At 45.1% G+C, this 14,927-nt stretch overlaps 1 protein-coding gene across 1 annotated transcript in view; it reads left to right on the top strand.

Moving 5' to 3' along the window:
- Positions 1-14,927, top strand: part of grid1b (glutamate receptor, ionotropic, delta 1b) — a 433,446-nt gene that overhangs the window by 275,669 nt on the left and 142,850 nt on the right. The window contains exon 4 of the mRNA XM_038990328.1: positions 6,646-6,851. Within this exon, the coding sequence (XP_038846256.1) occupies positions 6,646-6,851 (206 nt within the window). The remainder of the gene's footprint in view (positions 1-6,645; positions 6,852-14,927) is intronic.

Here is a 14,927-nt window from a genome sequence, read left to right as displayed (position 1 = left end):
CGTTAGAAATATTGTTCCATTATCACTTTTTGGACGTTAGAGTTTTGGACGGGCAAAAGTTTCTCTAGACAAAGGAATTCCTTTGGTTGATACTAAAGGGTAGAGAGAGAGTTCTTTCCTGCTTAAATGTACGACCGGGTGTGAGCTGTCAACCCGGCAGTTCCCTCCTTCCCCCCTTTGTGGGTGGGAGAAGGTCTGTTTATTGCCCCCCCCCCCCCCCCCCCCCCCCCGACCAGTCTGATCTGACCCATTCTGATCCTCACAGGACAGTCATAACAAATGGCCTTAAACAGAGAGTACACAGTGGCAGAATACCTGACCACCGTGACTGACCCAAAATTAAGGACGTCTTTGACTATGTACAGACTCAGTGAGCATAGCCTTGCTATTGAGAAAGGCAGACTTGGCTCTCAAGATGTCACGTCGGTATGAATGGATTCGGGAGACAGGTGCAGGAATGCGTAATAGGGTTTTTTATTCAGCCCAAATTACGACGTGCCGTGTAAAGGCACGGGGACAAAGACCAAACAAACACGTAACAAAAACACAGGGTTGAAACCCAAACAAAAGAGCGAGGAGTACCTCGAATAAATACACACGCGCACAATGATTAACGCACGGGACGAGACCCGTAATCATCTGCGCAATCCACAAGGGCACGATTGCCCAAAACACACAGCACAGGTACTCACACGCACCAACGGACATTGTAACAATAATCGACAAGACCATGGAAACCAAAGGGCACATATATACAAATACTAATCAGTGGAAATAGGGGACAGGTGTGCGTGATGAAAGTTCTGGAGGGATCCGTGACACAAGACTAGACAGGCTATGTGCCCACTGCCCACAAAATGAGGTGGAAACTGAGCTGCACTTCCTAACCTCCTGCCAAATGTCTGACCATATTAGAGATACAAATTTCCCTTCTGATTACAAGATTTCGAAAACAAATTAAATTTTGATAAACTCGCATATCTATTGGGTGAAATACCAGTGTGCAATCACAGCAGCAATATGTGTGACCTGTTTTCTCAAGAAAATGGCAACCAGTGAAGAACAAACACCATTGTAAATACAACCTATATTTATGTTAATTTATTTTCCCTTTTGTACTTTAACTATTTGCACATCATTACAACACTGTATATGGACATACTATGACATTTGACATTTCTTTATTCTTTTGAAACGTGTAATGAATATTGTTAATTTTTTATTGTTTATTTCACTTTGGTGTATTATCTATTTCACTTGCTTTGGCAATGTAAACATATGTTTCCCATGCCAATAAGGCCCTTTAAATTGAATTGAAATTGAATTGAGTGAGAGAGAAAGAGAGAGTGTTAGCTACTACAGAGTGTGTGTGTGAGAGAGAGAGCTATGAGAGAGAGAGCTACCAGAGAGACAGAGTATAAAATCCCTTGTAAAATCTAATTTGTTACCCGCCAGTGGAGAGATGACTGGAGATGGGCCCTCTTTGATGGGATTTGCTCCCCTGCTCCTCTTTGGTTATCTCTTATGCTACTTGTTATGATCCCCCCCCCCCCCCCCCCCCCATGTGTCTTAGTTGAATTTCACTGGGACCACAGCAGCTGTTGCTGAAGTCCTTGAGGCGAGGCGAGGCAGCTTTGTGGAGCCCGTTGCTGCCACTCTCTAAGCAGCCGACAAAAGATTTGGGCTGTAATCTGTAGGGATTAGTTGAGGAAAAGTGAGGAAAATGCGAATCTAGAATTTTCATAAACAAGGATTTCTCGATCCCACCGCAGTTAGGCTTTGAATGATACGGAGCAGTTTCTGGGGTTTCCCCCCGATTCTGGTCCACCATAAAGTATGTATCACTCTATATTTGCAGGTGTTGAGTTACAGTACTTCAGTCCTGTTTGATATTACCTATACGTGAAATATAAGTGAAAACCTTAAGTCTCACAATATCCATACGGTATAAAATAACAGGAAAAAAAACATGCAAACTGCACAGTGTAATGAGTTTCACAGCAAGGCATGAAATGCTACCTGCAGGGGTTACAGGAAGAAAAGAGATTAGACAGTAGCAGTCATATGTATGACATAGTAATCTCGTCCTCAAGCCAAGAAGTGGTGCTAGCATCTTGATTAATACAGATAATTTCCAGGTTCTCTCTGACGAGGAATGCATCCCCCACAAGGAACTGCTAACTGTACCCTTCATGATGAATCAACAACAAGTCATTGCGAGAGACATGTTTGTAGTTTGTTGTTGTTTTGTAGAGACTATAACAACCAGCGTTGTTGAGAAGACCTGGTATTATCTCCTTTTTCACCATGGAAACATAGACTAAGCAGAGTTTTTGTCACTCCGGAGAGAGGAAGCAGCACATGAGTACATTAGACAGCCAAACATAACTCACTACAAGGCACATGTCAATCCAAATAGATTAGAGGAGAAGGAGAATTTTTTTAAATTAACCCACCTGTCACCACACAACTCTCTTTCCCAGACATTTCAAAGTTCTCACTTGGGTGATAGCTGAAGAAGTTATAACACCAAGAAGAGCATTCAACATGATGCAAATAAGATGTAATGCTAGCAATGAAACCGCTCTATTCTGGGCTGAATTGTGACTTCTAAACAAAGGGAAATGACTTGTATATAGGGGGCCTTGGTGCTAGCTACAAGAGCCACCGGATAGGCTAGGACTGTGAGTAAGAAGCCCCGAGAACACAATAAAGTAAGCATTGATTTACCCAGGCCTCCTCCACAATTCTCCCTCAGCTGAACACTCACTGAACTGCCTACAGTGGAGATGGGCAGGCAGGCAATTTACTCCACAGTGTGGGATCAGGGTTGCTCTGTTCTGTTCTGCTGTTATTCAAGCCAAAACACTGCAAAAGTTCAAAGCATGGTGTTTTTTGTGTGCATTTATGTATATTACAGTCCTTGTCAGCATGTAGAGAATGCATTATTTTTGTATTCTAGTCATGGGTTAACAATAGAAGCACCATGTTGTAACAATCACAGTGACAAGATTACATTTACTTTTACATTTAGTACAAGATATTGTAAAATGGCGCCGGAAGAAATGGCAGCAGTTTTACGGGCGCCCAACCAATTGGGGTTTTTCCACGTTATTTGTAACGTATTTTGTACATAATGTTTCTGCAACCGTATCTTACGGCAAAAAAAGAGCTTCTGGATATCAGGACAGCGATCACTCACCTCGGATTAGACAACGATTTTTTGTTCAACAAGCAGGACGCACAGTACGTACTTCGAACACCCGACAAAACCAACATCCCCGTCATTGGCAAGAGAAAGAGACGCAGGTACAGAGGTCATTTAGCGGGGTGCCTCGTAAGGATACGCAAAAGGCGAGTGGGAAAGCTGCCGTTACCGTCAATATTACTTGCCAACGTGCAATCATTGGACAATAAATTTGACGAGGTACGATCACGAATATCCTACCAACGGGACATCAGAAACTGTAACATCTTATGTTTCACGGAATCGTGGCTGAATGATGACATGGATATTCAGCTAGCGGGATATACGCTGCACCGGCTAGATAGAACAGCACACTCCGGTAAGACGAGTGGTGGCGGTCTGTGCATATTTGTAAAGAACAGCTGGTGCACAAAATCTAAGTCTCAGTCTCTAGATTTTGCTCACCTGAAGTAGAGTATCTTATGATAAGGTGTAGACCACACTATTTGCCAAGAAAGTTTTCATCCATACTTTTCGTGGCTGTTTATCTACCACCAGTCAGCCACTGCACTGAGTCAGCTGTATAAGGAAACAAGCAAACAAGAAACCGCACACCCAGAGGCGACGCTCCTAGTGGCTGGGGATTTTAATGCAAGGAAACTTAAATCAGTTTTACCTAATTTCTATCAACATGTTAAATGCGCTACAAGAGGGAAAAACATTCTAGATCACCTATACTCCACTCAGAGACGCATACAAAGCTCTCCCTCGCCCTCCATTTGGTAAATCTGACCACAATTCTATCCTCCCGATTCCTGCTTACAAGCAAATATTAAAACAGGAAGCACCAGAAATTCGGTCTATAAAAAAGTGGTCAGATGAAGCAGATGCTAAACTACAAGACTGTTTGCTAGCACAGACTGGAACATGTTCCGGGATTCTTCCGATGGCTTTAAGGAGTACACTACATCAGTCACTGGCTTCATCAATAAGTGCATCGAGGACGTCGTCCCCACAGTGACTGAATGTACATACCCCAACCAGAAACCATGGATTACAGGCAACATTCGCACAGAGCTAAAGGGTAGAGCTGTCGATTTCAAGGTGCGGGATTTATAACCCGGAAGCTTATAAGAAATCCTGCCATGCCATCAGAAAAACCATCAAACAGGCAAAGCGCCAATACAGGGCTAAGATTGAATCGTACTACACCGGCTCCGACGTTCGTCTTATGTGGCAGGGCTTGCAAACTATTACAGACTACAAAGGGAAGCACAGCCGCGAGCTGCACAGTGAAACAAGCCTACCAGACGAGCTAAATCACGTCTATGCTTGCTTCGAGGCAAGCAACACAGAGGCATGTATGAGAGCATCAGCTGTTCCGGACGACTGTGTGATCACTCCCTCCGCAGCCGACGTGAGTAAGACCTTTAAACAGGTCAACATTTACAAGGCCGCGGGGCCAGACGGATTACCAGGACGTGTGCTCCGGGCATGTGCTCACCAACTGGCAGGTGTCTTCACTGACATTTTCAACATGTCCCTGATTGAGTCTGTAATACCAACATGTTTTAAGCAGACCACCATAGTCCCAGTGCCCAAGAACACTAAGGCATACTGCCTGAATGACTACAGACCAGTAGCACTCACGTCCGTTGCCATGAAGTGCTTTGAAAGGCTGGTAATGGCTCACATTAACAACATTATCCTAGAAACCCTCGACCCACTCCAATTTACATACCGCCCAAACAGATCCAGAGATGATGCAATCTCTATTGCACTCCACACCGCCCTTTCCCACCTGGACAAAAAGAGCACCTACGTGAGAATGCTATTTATTGACTACAGCTCAGCGTTCAACACCATAGTACCCTCAAAGCTCATCACTAAGCTAAGGATCCTGGGACTAAACTCCCTCCCTCTGCAACTGGATCCTGGACAACCTGACGGGCCGCCCCCACGTGGTGAGAGTAGGTAGAAACACCACCACACTGATCCTCAACACTGGAGCCCCTCAGGGGTGCGTGCTCAGTCCCCTCCTGTACTCCCTGTTCACCCATGACTGCATGACCAGGCTCGACTCCAACACCATCATAAAGTTTGCAGATGATACAACAGTGGTAGGCCTGATCACCGACAACAACGAGACAGCCTATAGGGAGGAGGTCAGAGACCTGGCCGGGTGGTGCCAGAATAACAACCTATCCCTCAACGTGATCAAGACAAAGGAGATGATTATGGATTACAGGAAAGCGAGGACCGAGCATGCCCCCATTCTCATCGACAGGGCTGTAGTGGAGCAGGTTGAGAGCTTCAAGTTCCTTGGTGTCCACATCACCAACAAACTAGAATGGTCCAAACACACCAAGACAGTTGTGAGGAGGGCACGACAAAGTCTATTCCCCCTCAGGAAACTAAATGATTTGGCATGGGTCCTCAGATCCTCAAAAGGTTCTACAACTACAACATCGAGAGCATCCTGACTGGTTGCATCACTGCTTTGTCTCTGACTGCAAGGCACTACAGAGAGTAGTGCGTAAGGCCCAGTACATCACTGAGGCTAAGCTGCCAGCCATCCAGGACCTCTACACCAGGCGTTGTCAGAGGAAGGCCCTAAAAATAGTCAAAGACCCCAGCCACCTCAGTCATAGCCTGTTCTCTCTACTACCGCATGGCAAGCGGTACCGGAGTGCCAAGTCTAGGACCAAAAGGCATCTCAACAGTATTTACCCCCAAGCCATAAGACTCCTGAACAGGTAATCAAATGGCTACCCGGACTATCTGCATTGTGTGCCCCCCCAACCCCTGTTTTACGCTGCTGCTACTCTCTGTTTATCATATATGCATAGTCATTTTAACTATACATTCATGTACATACTACCTCAATTAGCACGAATAACCGGTGCCCACGCACATTGGCTACCTGGACTATCTGCATTGTACCACGCCACCCGCCACCCACCAACCACCACCCGCCAACCCCTCTTTTACGCTACTGCTACTCTCTGTTTATCATATATGCATAGTCACTTTAACAATACCTACAGTACATGTACATACTACCTCAATTAGCCCGACTAACCGGTGCCTGTATGTAGCCTCGCTACTGTTATTTTTCACTGTATTTTTACTGTTGTATTTATTTCTTTACTTATCTATTGTTCACCTAATACCTATTTTTTACTTGAAAATCTCACTGTTGGTATGTAAGCATTTCACTGTAAGGTCTACGTATTCAGCGCACGTGACAAATAAACTTTGATTTGGAATATGCCATTGAAAGGGGAATCTGAGTGAAATCTGAGTGGAAAGTGCAATGGATGCCTAACTATACATTAAGCTTCAATTACTCATAGGGATCTGCAGGAGGATGGAGGGGTTTCCGAGTTCAGAGTCAATGGGTTTTCTGAGTCCAGTCAGTCCAACTCCTCTCATCCGCCTCTCCTCCCTCCCCTCAGATATCCGCGGCCTACAGGGTTTCCTGGACCAGACGTCTCGGCAGGGGCTGGACGTATCTCTACAGAGAGTGGACAGGAACATCAGTAAGGTCTTCTCGAACCTCTTCAACACCATGAGGACAGAGGAGCTCAACCGCTACAGGGACACACTGAGACGGGCCATCCTACTGCTCAGCCCCCGAGGAGCACAGGTCTTCATCCAACAGGTACGTGGCAGCATTTAGGCCTAGATATAGCCACACACATATGCTTGTGGGTCCACACACACACACACACACACACACACACACACACACACACACACACACACACACACACACACACACACACACACACACACACACACACACACACACACACATGCAGGTATGTCTGAGCACACATACACACATGTAGTTTACCTGCTCTGTGCATACAAACAGAAACCAAAAAAAAAACACACACATAGCCATACACCAACTTGCCCACACACACAGTACTTGTAAGACAAGTAGTATTGACCTCCATGACACATTGTCAGTCAATTAATCAATCACATTTATTTTTTGAAGCCCTTTTTACAACAGAAGTTGTCACAGAGTGCTGTACAGACACCCAGCCTAAAACCCGAAAGAGCAAGCATATTGCAGATGCAGAAGCACAGTAGCTAGGAAAAACTCCCTAGAAAAGCAGGAGCCTAGGAAGAAACCTAGAGAGGAAACAGACTCTGTTAGGTGGCCAGTCCTCTTCTGGCTGTGCCAGGTAGAGATTATAGGAGGACATGGCCATTTAGGCCAGATTGTTCTTCAAGACGATTGTGATCATATTGGTATTCCCGCACTGGACCAGGCCACCATATGGCATGGGGGCATTGCCTATCATTAGATAGTACACATGACTCCTTATAGCTCAGTCTGTCACGTGTCCCGAAGATGTGTCCTGGGACTCAGGCTCAGCACCGCAGAGCAGAGCAGATGGCCTGTCCACGGCTAACAGACAGAGTGGAGACGGAACACGGTTCTCATGCATATGGATGTGTCAGTTCTCCAAGCCTCAGCCAAGGCAGGCTGTATTTTTAGAAGTCTTAATTTTAGCTGCCAATCAGATTGGAAGGAGTAACCGTGGCACCTCTCTCTGACTCGGCAGCTGCATCGAACTGGGCGCTGGTGGCAGCTAGTTGCTTTAATCCTAGTAAAAATTCTTCCCACAATAAGTTGGGTGAATTTTGGCCCATTTCTCCTGACAGAGCTGGTGTAACAGAGTCAGGTTGTAGGCCTCCTTGATTGCACACACTTTTTCAGTTCTGCCCACAAATTTTCTATAGGATTGAGGTCAGGACTTTGTGATGGTCACTCCAATACCTTGACTTTATTGTTGTCCTTAAGCCATTTTGCCACAACTTTGGAAGTATGCTTGGGGCCATTGTCCATTTGAAAGACCCATTTGCAACCAAGCTTTAACTTCCTGACTGATGTCTTGAGATTGTTGCTTCAATATATCCACATAAGTTTCCTTCCTCATGATCCCACGTAGTTTGTGAAGTGCACCAGTCCGTCCTGCAGCAAATCACCCCCACAACATGATGCTGCCACCCCCATGCTTCACGGTAGGGATGGTGTTCTTCGGCTTGCAAGCCTCCCCTTTTTCCTCCAAACATAACGATGGTCATTATGGCCAAACAGTTCTATTTTTGTTTCATCAGACCAGAGGACATTTCTCCAAAAAGTACGATCTTTGTCCCCATGTGCAGTTGCAAACCGTAGGCTGTCATTTTTATGGCGGTTTTGGAGCAGTGGCTTCTTCCTTGCTGAGCGGCCTTTCAGGTTATGTCGATATAGGACTCGTTTTACTGTGGATATAGATACTTTTGTACCGGTTTCCTCCAGCATCTTCACAAGGTCCTTTGCTGATTTTCTGAGATTGATTTGCACTTTTCGCACCAAAGTACGTTCATCTCTAGGAGACAGAATGCATCTCCTTCCTGAGCGATATGACGGCTGCGTGGTCCCATGGTGTTTATACTTGCGTACTATGGTACCTTCAGGCGTTTGGAAATTGCTCCCAAGGATGCACCCCCCTTGTGGAGGTCTACAATTTTTTTCTGAGGTCTTGTCTGATTTATTTTGATGTCAAGCAAAGAGGCACTGAGATTGAAGGTAGGCCTTGAAATACATCCACAGGTACACCTCCAATTGACTCAAATGATGATTGCCTATCAGAAGCTTCTAAAGCCATGACATCATTTTCTGGAATTTTCTGACCCACTGGAATTGTGATACAGTGAATTATAAGTGAAATAATCTGTCTGTAAACAATTGTTGGGAAAATTACTTGTGTCATGCACAAAGCTATAGTTTGTTAACAAGAAATATGTGGTTAGTTGAAAAACTCCAACCTAAGTGTATGTAAACTTCCGACTTCAACTGTATATATCATCACTTGTGAATGATGCCCAGCATAAGAAACAATGCCTTTTTTTGTTGACTTTTTCAAATCATAGTCGCATACTGCATGTACTGTAGCCTACCCCATAGGCCTATATGTTTTAATAAGGTTTGTATCACTAAAGTGGCCAAATAACTTCTTAAAGTGAACCACATTAATCAGCTTTACAAGGGGTGCAGAGCCTAACTGGCATATATAAGCAGCGCGTGAGTTTCACGTTTGGGGAAGATAGTTTTCATCATAAAAACGCATACTTTATAATAAAAGCGTTACATGCATATTTGCATTTGCGGTCACTTTTGATAATGGTGTTTTCCGCTAATGCAACATTCACGCTTATAGCCTACTACCACGTGCGCATTGCTGCGCTTATAATGTGAAGAAATAGCCTCATAGTTCATCAACATTTTAAGCTAAATGTTCTGATCTGCTGTGTCAGCCACATTGCATAAAAACTTTCTGACAGGGCACCCCCAGGTGGTGAGGGTGGGTAGCACATCTGCCACTCTGATCCTCAACACTGGAGCTCCCCAGGGGTACGTGCTCAGTCCCCTCCTGTACTCCCTGTTCACCCACGACTGCATGGCCAGGCACGACTCCAACACCATCATTAAGTTTGCTGACGACACAACAGTGGTAGGCCTGATCACCGACAACAACGAGACAGCCTATAGGGAGGAGGTCAGAGACCTGGCCGGGTGGTGCCAGAATAACAACCTATCCCTCAACGTAACCAAGACTAAGGAGATGATTGTGGACTACAGGAAAAGGAGCACCGAGCACGTCCCCATTCTCATCGACGGGGCTGTAGTGGAGCAGGTTGAGAGCTTCAAATTCCTTGGTGTCCACATCAACAACAAACTAGATTGGTCCAAACACACCAAGACAGTCGTGAAGAGGGCACGACAAAGCCTATTCCCCCTCAGGAAACTAAAAAGATTTGGCATGGGTCCTGAGATCCTCAAAAGGTTCTACAGCTGCAACATCAAGAGCATCCTGACGGGTTGCGCAGCACACTCAGGGTGAAGGGCACAATGCAGCACTCCGGACCGCAAAAGGCATGAATTTTTTTAGGGTGCATTACGGCCACAAAGGGGATGCCACCGTGAAATACGAGGCATTATCAAGTGCTTGTCATATTGTGAATGAGAGACTATTGGAGTGTGCACAGTCATCATGCAGCCTTACAATGTATTACAAATCAAAACATATAGCTCAACGTTTGTAGAACAACTAAAGTTACATTAATAACTCTAAATTAATCTTATATGAGTACCTATTTCTTTGTTAACTTCTCACACAGAATTGCTGAATGTACACACACCCTCAAATCATTTGGATAAAATATTTATGTTTTATTACTTATGCTCCATTGTATTAGCCATACTATAAAATAATATTAAATAATGCCATGGAATTATAAGCAAATCTTGTCTGCTAAATGAACTAGTGTAGCCCACAGCTATTTGGAATAGCTACATCAGGACCTAACATCAAATCAAATGTTATTGTAACGGCTGTCTTCCTCCTCCTCTAACGAGGAGGAGTAGTAAGGATCGGAGGACCAATGTGCAGCGTGGCACGTGTTCATGCTCTGTAACGGCTTTCCTCCTCCTCTTCATCCGAAGAGGAGGAGCAGGGATTCGACCAAAACGCAGCGTTGTGAAATGACATAATGATTTATTGCAAGACGAAGACAGACACGAAATACACTTGATAATTTACAAAATAACAAAACGAATGTAGACTGACCAGAACGTAAGAACTTACATGTAACGAAGAACGCACGAACCGGAAAAACAGACTACACAAAAGAACGAACGTACAAACAAACCGAGACAGTCCCGTGTGGCGCGACAAACACAGACACAGGAGACAACCACTCACAACACACAATGTGAAAACACCTACCTTAATATGACTCTCAATCAGAGGAAATGAAAACCACCTGCCTCTAATTGAGAGCCATATCAGGTCACCCTTAAACAAACATAGAAACACATAACATAGACTACCCACCCAAACTCACGCCCTGACCGTCAAACACATACAAAATAACAGAAAACCGGTCAGGAACGTGACATGCTCTTTATTAAAACAATCGAACACTGAAACAAAACAATAAACGACACATGAAATAACCAACCGAAACAGTTCCACACAGACACAGAAAATAAACACCCACGAAACACAGGTGGAAAAAGGCTACCTAAGTATGATTCTCAATCAGAGACAACCTGCCTCTGATTGAGAATCATACCAGGCCAAACGAAAAAACCAACATAGAAAAACGAACATAGATAACCCACCCAACTCACGCCCTGACCATACTAAAACAAAGAAATAACAAAAAAACTAAGGTCAGAACGTGACAGTTATTAGTCACATGCGCTGAATACAACAGGTAGACCTTACAGTGGAATGCTTACTTATGAGCCCCTAACCGACAATGCAGTTTAAAAAAATACAGATGAGAATAAGAGATAAAAGTAACAAGTAATTAAAGAGCAGCAGTGAAATAACAATAGCGAGACCATATACAGGTGGGTACCGATCCATGGTCAATGTGCTGGGGCACCGGTTATTTGAGGTAGTGTGTACATGTAGGTAGAGTTATTAAAGTGACTATGCATAGATGACAACAGAGAGTAGCAGTGGTGTAAAGAGGGGATGAGAGGGGGTGGGGGCACTGCAAATAGTCTGGGTAAAATTTGACTAGATATTCAGGAGTCTTATGGATTGAGGGTAGAAGCTGTTAAGAAGCCTCTTGGACCTAGACTTGGTGCTCCGGTACCGCTTGCCATGCGGTAGCAGAGAGAACAGTCTATGACCAGAGTGGCTGGAGTCTTTGACAATTTTTAAGGCCTTCCTCTGACACTGCCTTGTATAGAGGTCCTGGATGGCAGGAAGCTTGGCCCCAGTGATGTACTGGGCTGTTCGCACTACCCTTTGTAGTGCCTTGCGGTCGGAGGCTGAGAAGTGGCCATACCAGGCAGTGATGCAACCAGTCAGGATGCTCTCGATGGTGCAGCTGTAGAACCTTTTGAGGATCTGAGGACCCATGCCAAATCTTTTCAGTCTCCTGAGTGGGGATAGGTTTTGTCGTGCCCTCTTCATGACCATATTGGTGCGATTGGACCATGTTAGTTTGTTGGTGATGTGGACACCAAGGAACTTGAAGCTCTCAACCTGCTCCACTGCAGCCCCGTCGATGAGAATGGGGGCATGCTTGGTCCTCCTTTTCCTGTAGTCCACAATCATCTCCTTTGTCACGTTGAGGGAGAGGTTGATGTCCTGGTACCACATGACCAGGTCTCTGACCTCCTCCCTATAGGCTGTCTCGCCGTTGTCGGTGATCATGCCACCACTGTTGTGTCATCGGCAAATTTAATGATGGTGTTGGAGTCGTGCAGTGCAGTCATGAGTGAACAGGGAGTACAGGAGGGGACTGAGCACGCACCCCTGAGGGGCCCTGTGTTGAGGATCAGCGTGGCGGATGTGTTGTTACCTACCCTTACCAACTGAGGGCGGCCCGTCAGGAAGTCCAGGATGCAGCTGCAGAGGGAAGTGTTTAGTCCCAAGGACCTTAGCTTGTTGATGAGCTTTGAGGGCACTATTGTGTTGAACACTATTGTGTTGAACGCTGTAGTCAGTGAATTCTCACATAGGTTTTCCTTTTGTCCAGGTGGGACAGGGCAGTGTGTAATGGGCAGTGTGCAATAGATATTGCATCATCTGTGGATCTGTTGGGGCGGTATGCAAATTGGAGTGGGTCTAGGGTTTCTGGGATGATGGTATTGATCTGAGCCATGACCAGCCTTTCAAGGCACTTCATGGCTACAGACGTGAGTGCTGCAGGTCGGTTGTCATTTAGGCAGGTTACCTTAGTGTTCTTGGGCACAGGGACTATGGTGGTCTGCTTGAAACATGTTTGTATTACAGACTCGGACAGGGAGAGGTCGAAAATGTCAGTGATGACACTTGCCAGTTGGTCAGCGCATGCATGCAGTACACGTCCTGGTAGTCCGTCTGGCCCCACGGTCGTGTGAATGTTGACCTGTTTAAAGGTCTTACTCACATCGGCTGTGGAGAGCGTGATCACACAGTCTTCCGGAACAGCTGGTGCTATCATGCATGTTTCAGTATTATTTGCCTCGAAGCGGTCTTAGAAGTAGTTTAGCTCGTCTGCTAGGCTTGTGTCACTGGGCAGCTCTCGGTTGTGCTTCCATTTGTAGTCTGTAATGGTTTGCAAGCCCTGCCACATCCGACGAGCGTCAGAGCCGGTGCAGTACGATTCGATCTTAGCCTTGTATTGACGCTTTGCCTGTTTGATGGTTCGTCGGAGGGCATAGCGGGATTTCTTATAAGCTTCCGGGTTAGAGTCCCGCTCCTTGAAAGCGGCAGCTCTAGCCTTTAGCTCAGAGCAGATGCTGCCTGTAATCCATGGCTTCTGGTTGGGGTATGTACGTTCAGTCACTGTGGGGACGACGTCATCAAAACACTTATTGATGAAGCCAATGACTGATGTGGTGTACTCCTCAATGCCATCGGAACATATTCCAATCTGTGCTAGCAAAACATTCCTGTAGCTTAGCATCTGCTTCCTCTGACCACTTTTTTTATTGATCTAGTCACTGGTGCTTCCTGCTTTAAGTTTTGCTTGTAAGCAGGAATCAGGAGGATAGAATTTTGGTCAGATTTGCCAAATGGAGGGCGAGGGAGAGCTTTGTATGTGTCTGTGTGTGAGTATAGGTGGTCCAGAGTTTTTATTCCTCTGGTTGCACATTTAACATGCTGATAGAAATTTGGTAAAAGGGATTTAAGTTTCCCTGCATTAAAGTCCCTACTAGGAGAACCGCGTCTGGGTGAGCATTTTCCTGTTTGCTTATGGCGGAATACAGCTCATTCAATGCTCTCTCAGTGCCAGCCTCTGATTGTGGTGGTATGTAAACAGCTACAAAGAATATAGATGAAAACTCTCTCGGTAGGTAGTGTGGTCTACAGCTTATCATGAGAAACTCTACCTTAAGTGAGCAATAGCTTGAGACTTCCTTAGATATCGTGCACCGGCTGTTGTTTACAAAAATACATAGACCGCAGCATAACCAGCCAGCTGAATGTTGATGTTGTTGACGTTCAGCCACGTTACAGTTTTTAATGTCCCTTGGTAGTTTAATCTTCTGCGTATCTCATTGATTTTATTGTCCAACAATTTGGCTAATAGAATGGATTGAAGTGGGGGTTTATTCGATCGCCTAAGAATTTTTAGAAGGCAGCCCGACCTTCACCTCCACTTCACGCAGATCACGGGGATCGGGGCCTGTTCCCGAGGAAGAAGTGTATCCTTTGCATCTGGCTCGTCAGAGTCGTGAAAGGAAAAAGAGGACTCTGCTATTCCATGGTGAGTAATCGCAGTCGTGATGTCTAGAAGTTATTTTCGGTCATAAGAGACAGTAGCGGCAACATTATGTACAAAATAAGTACAAAAATAAGTTAAACAACACACATAAACGAACAAAAAACACAATCGGCCGGGGGCACCTAAAACGTCTGCCATCCTCTCCGGCTCCATCTTATGGAGGACAACTCAGAGTATGCTTTACTTTTCTTCTGAAATAGTGTATGCTTTTCTTTTCTTCTTTTCTTCATATCATGCTTCTTTAGACCTGTCTAAAATAAATGATGGATTTACTGTGAAGTTGTAGGCCATATTACATGGATTTATTAGACTTTTAAAAATGGCTTGTAGGCTATGTGTGGAAGCCAGGAGATGCTAAATGTTTTTATGTTAATTAACGGTCAATTACCATGAGACCGACAGTTATTTGCTTGACAATCACTGGCTGACGCAATTTCGT

The sequence above is a fragment of the Salvelinus namaycush genome, chromosome 4, assembly GCF_016432855.1.
Source record: "Salvelinus namaycush isolate Seneca chromosome 4, SaNama_1.0, whole genome shotgun sequence".
NCBI lineage: Eukaryota > Metazoa > Chordata > Actinopteri > Salmoniformes > Salmonidae > Salvelinus > Salvelinus namaycush.
Note: the sequence above shows the minus strand (reverse complement) of the source record. Positions and strands in the feature narration are given on the sequence as shown.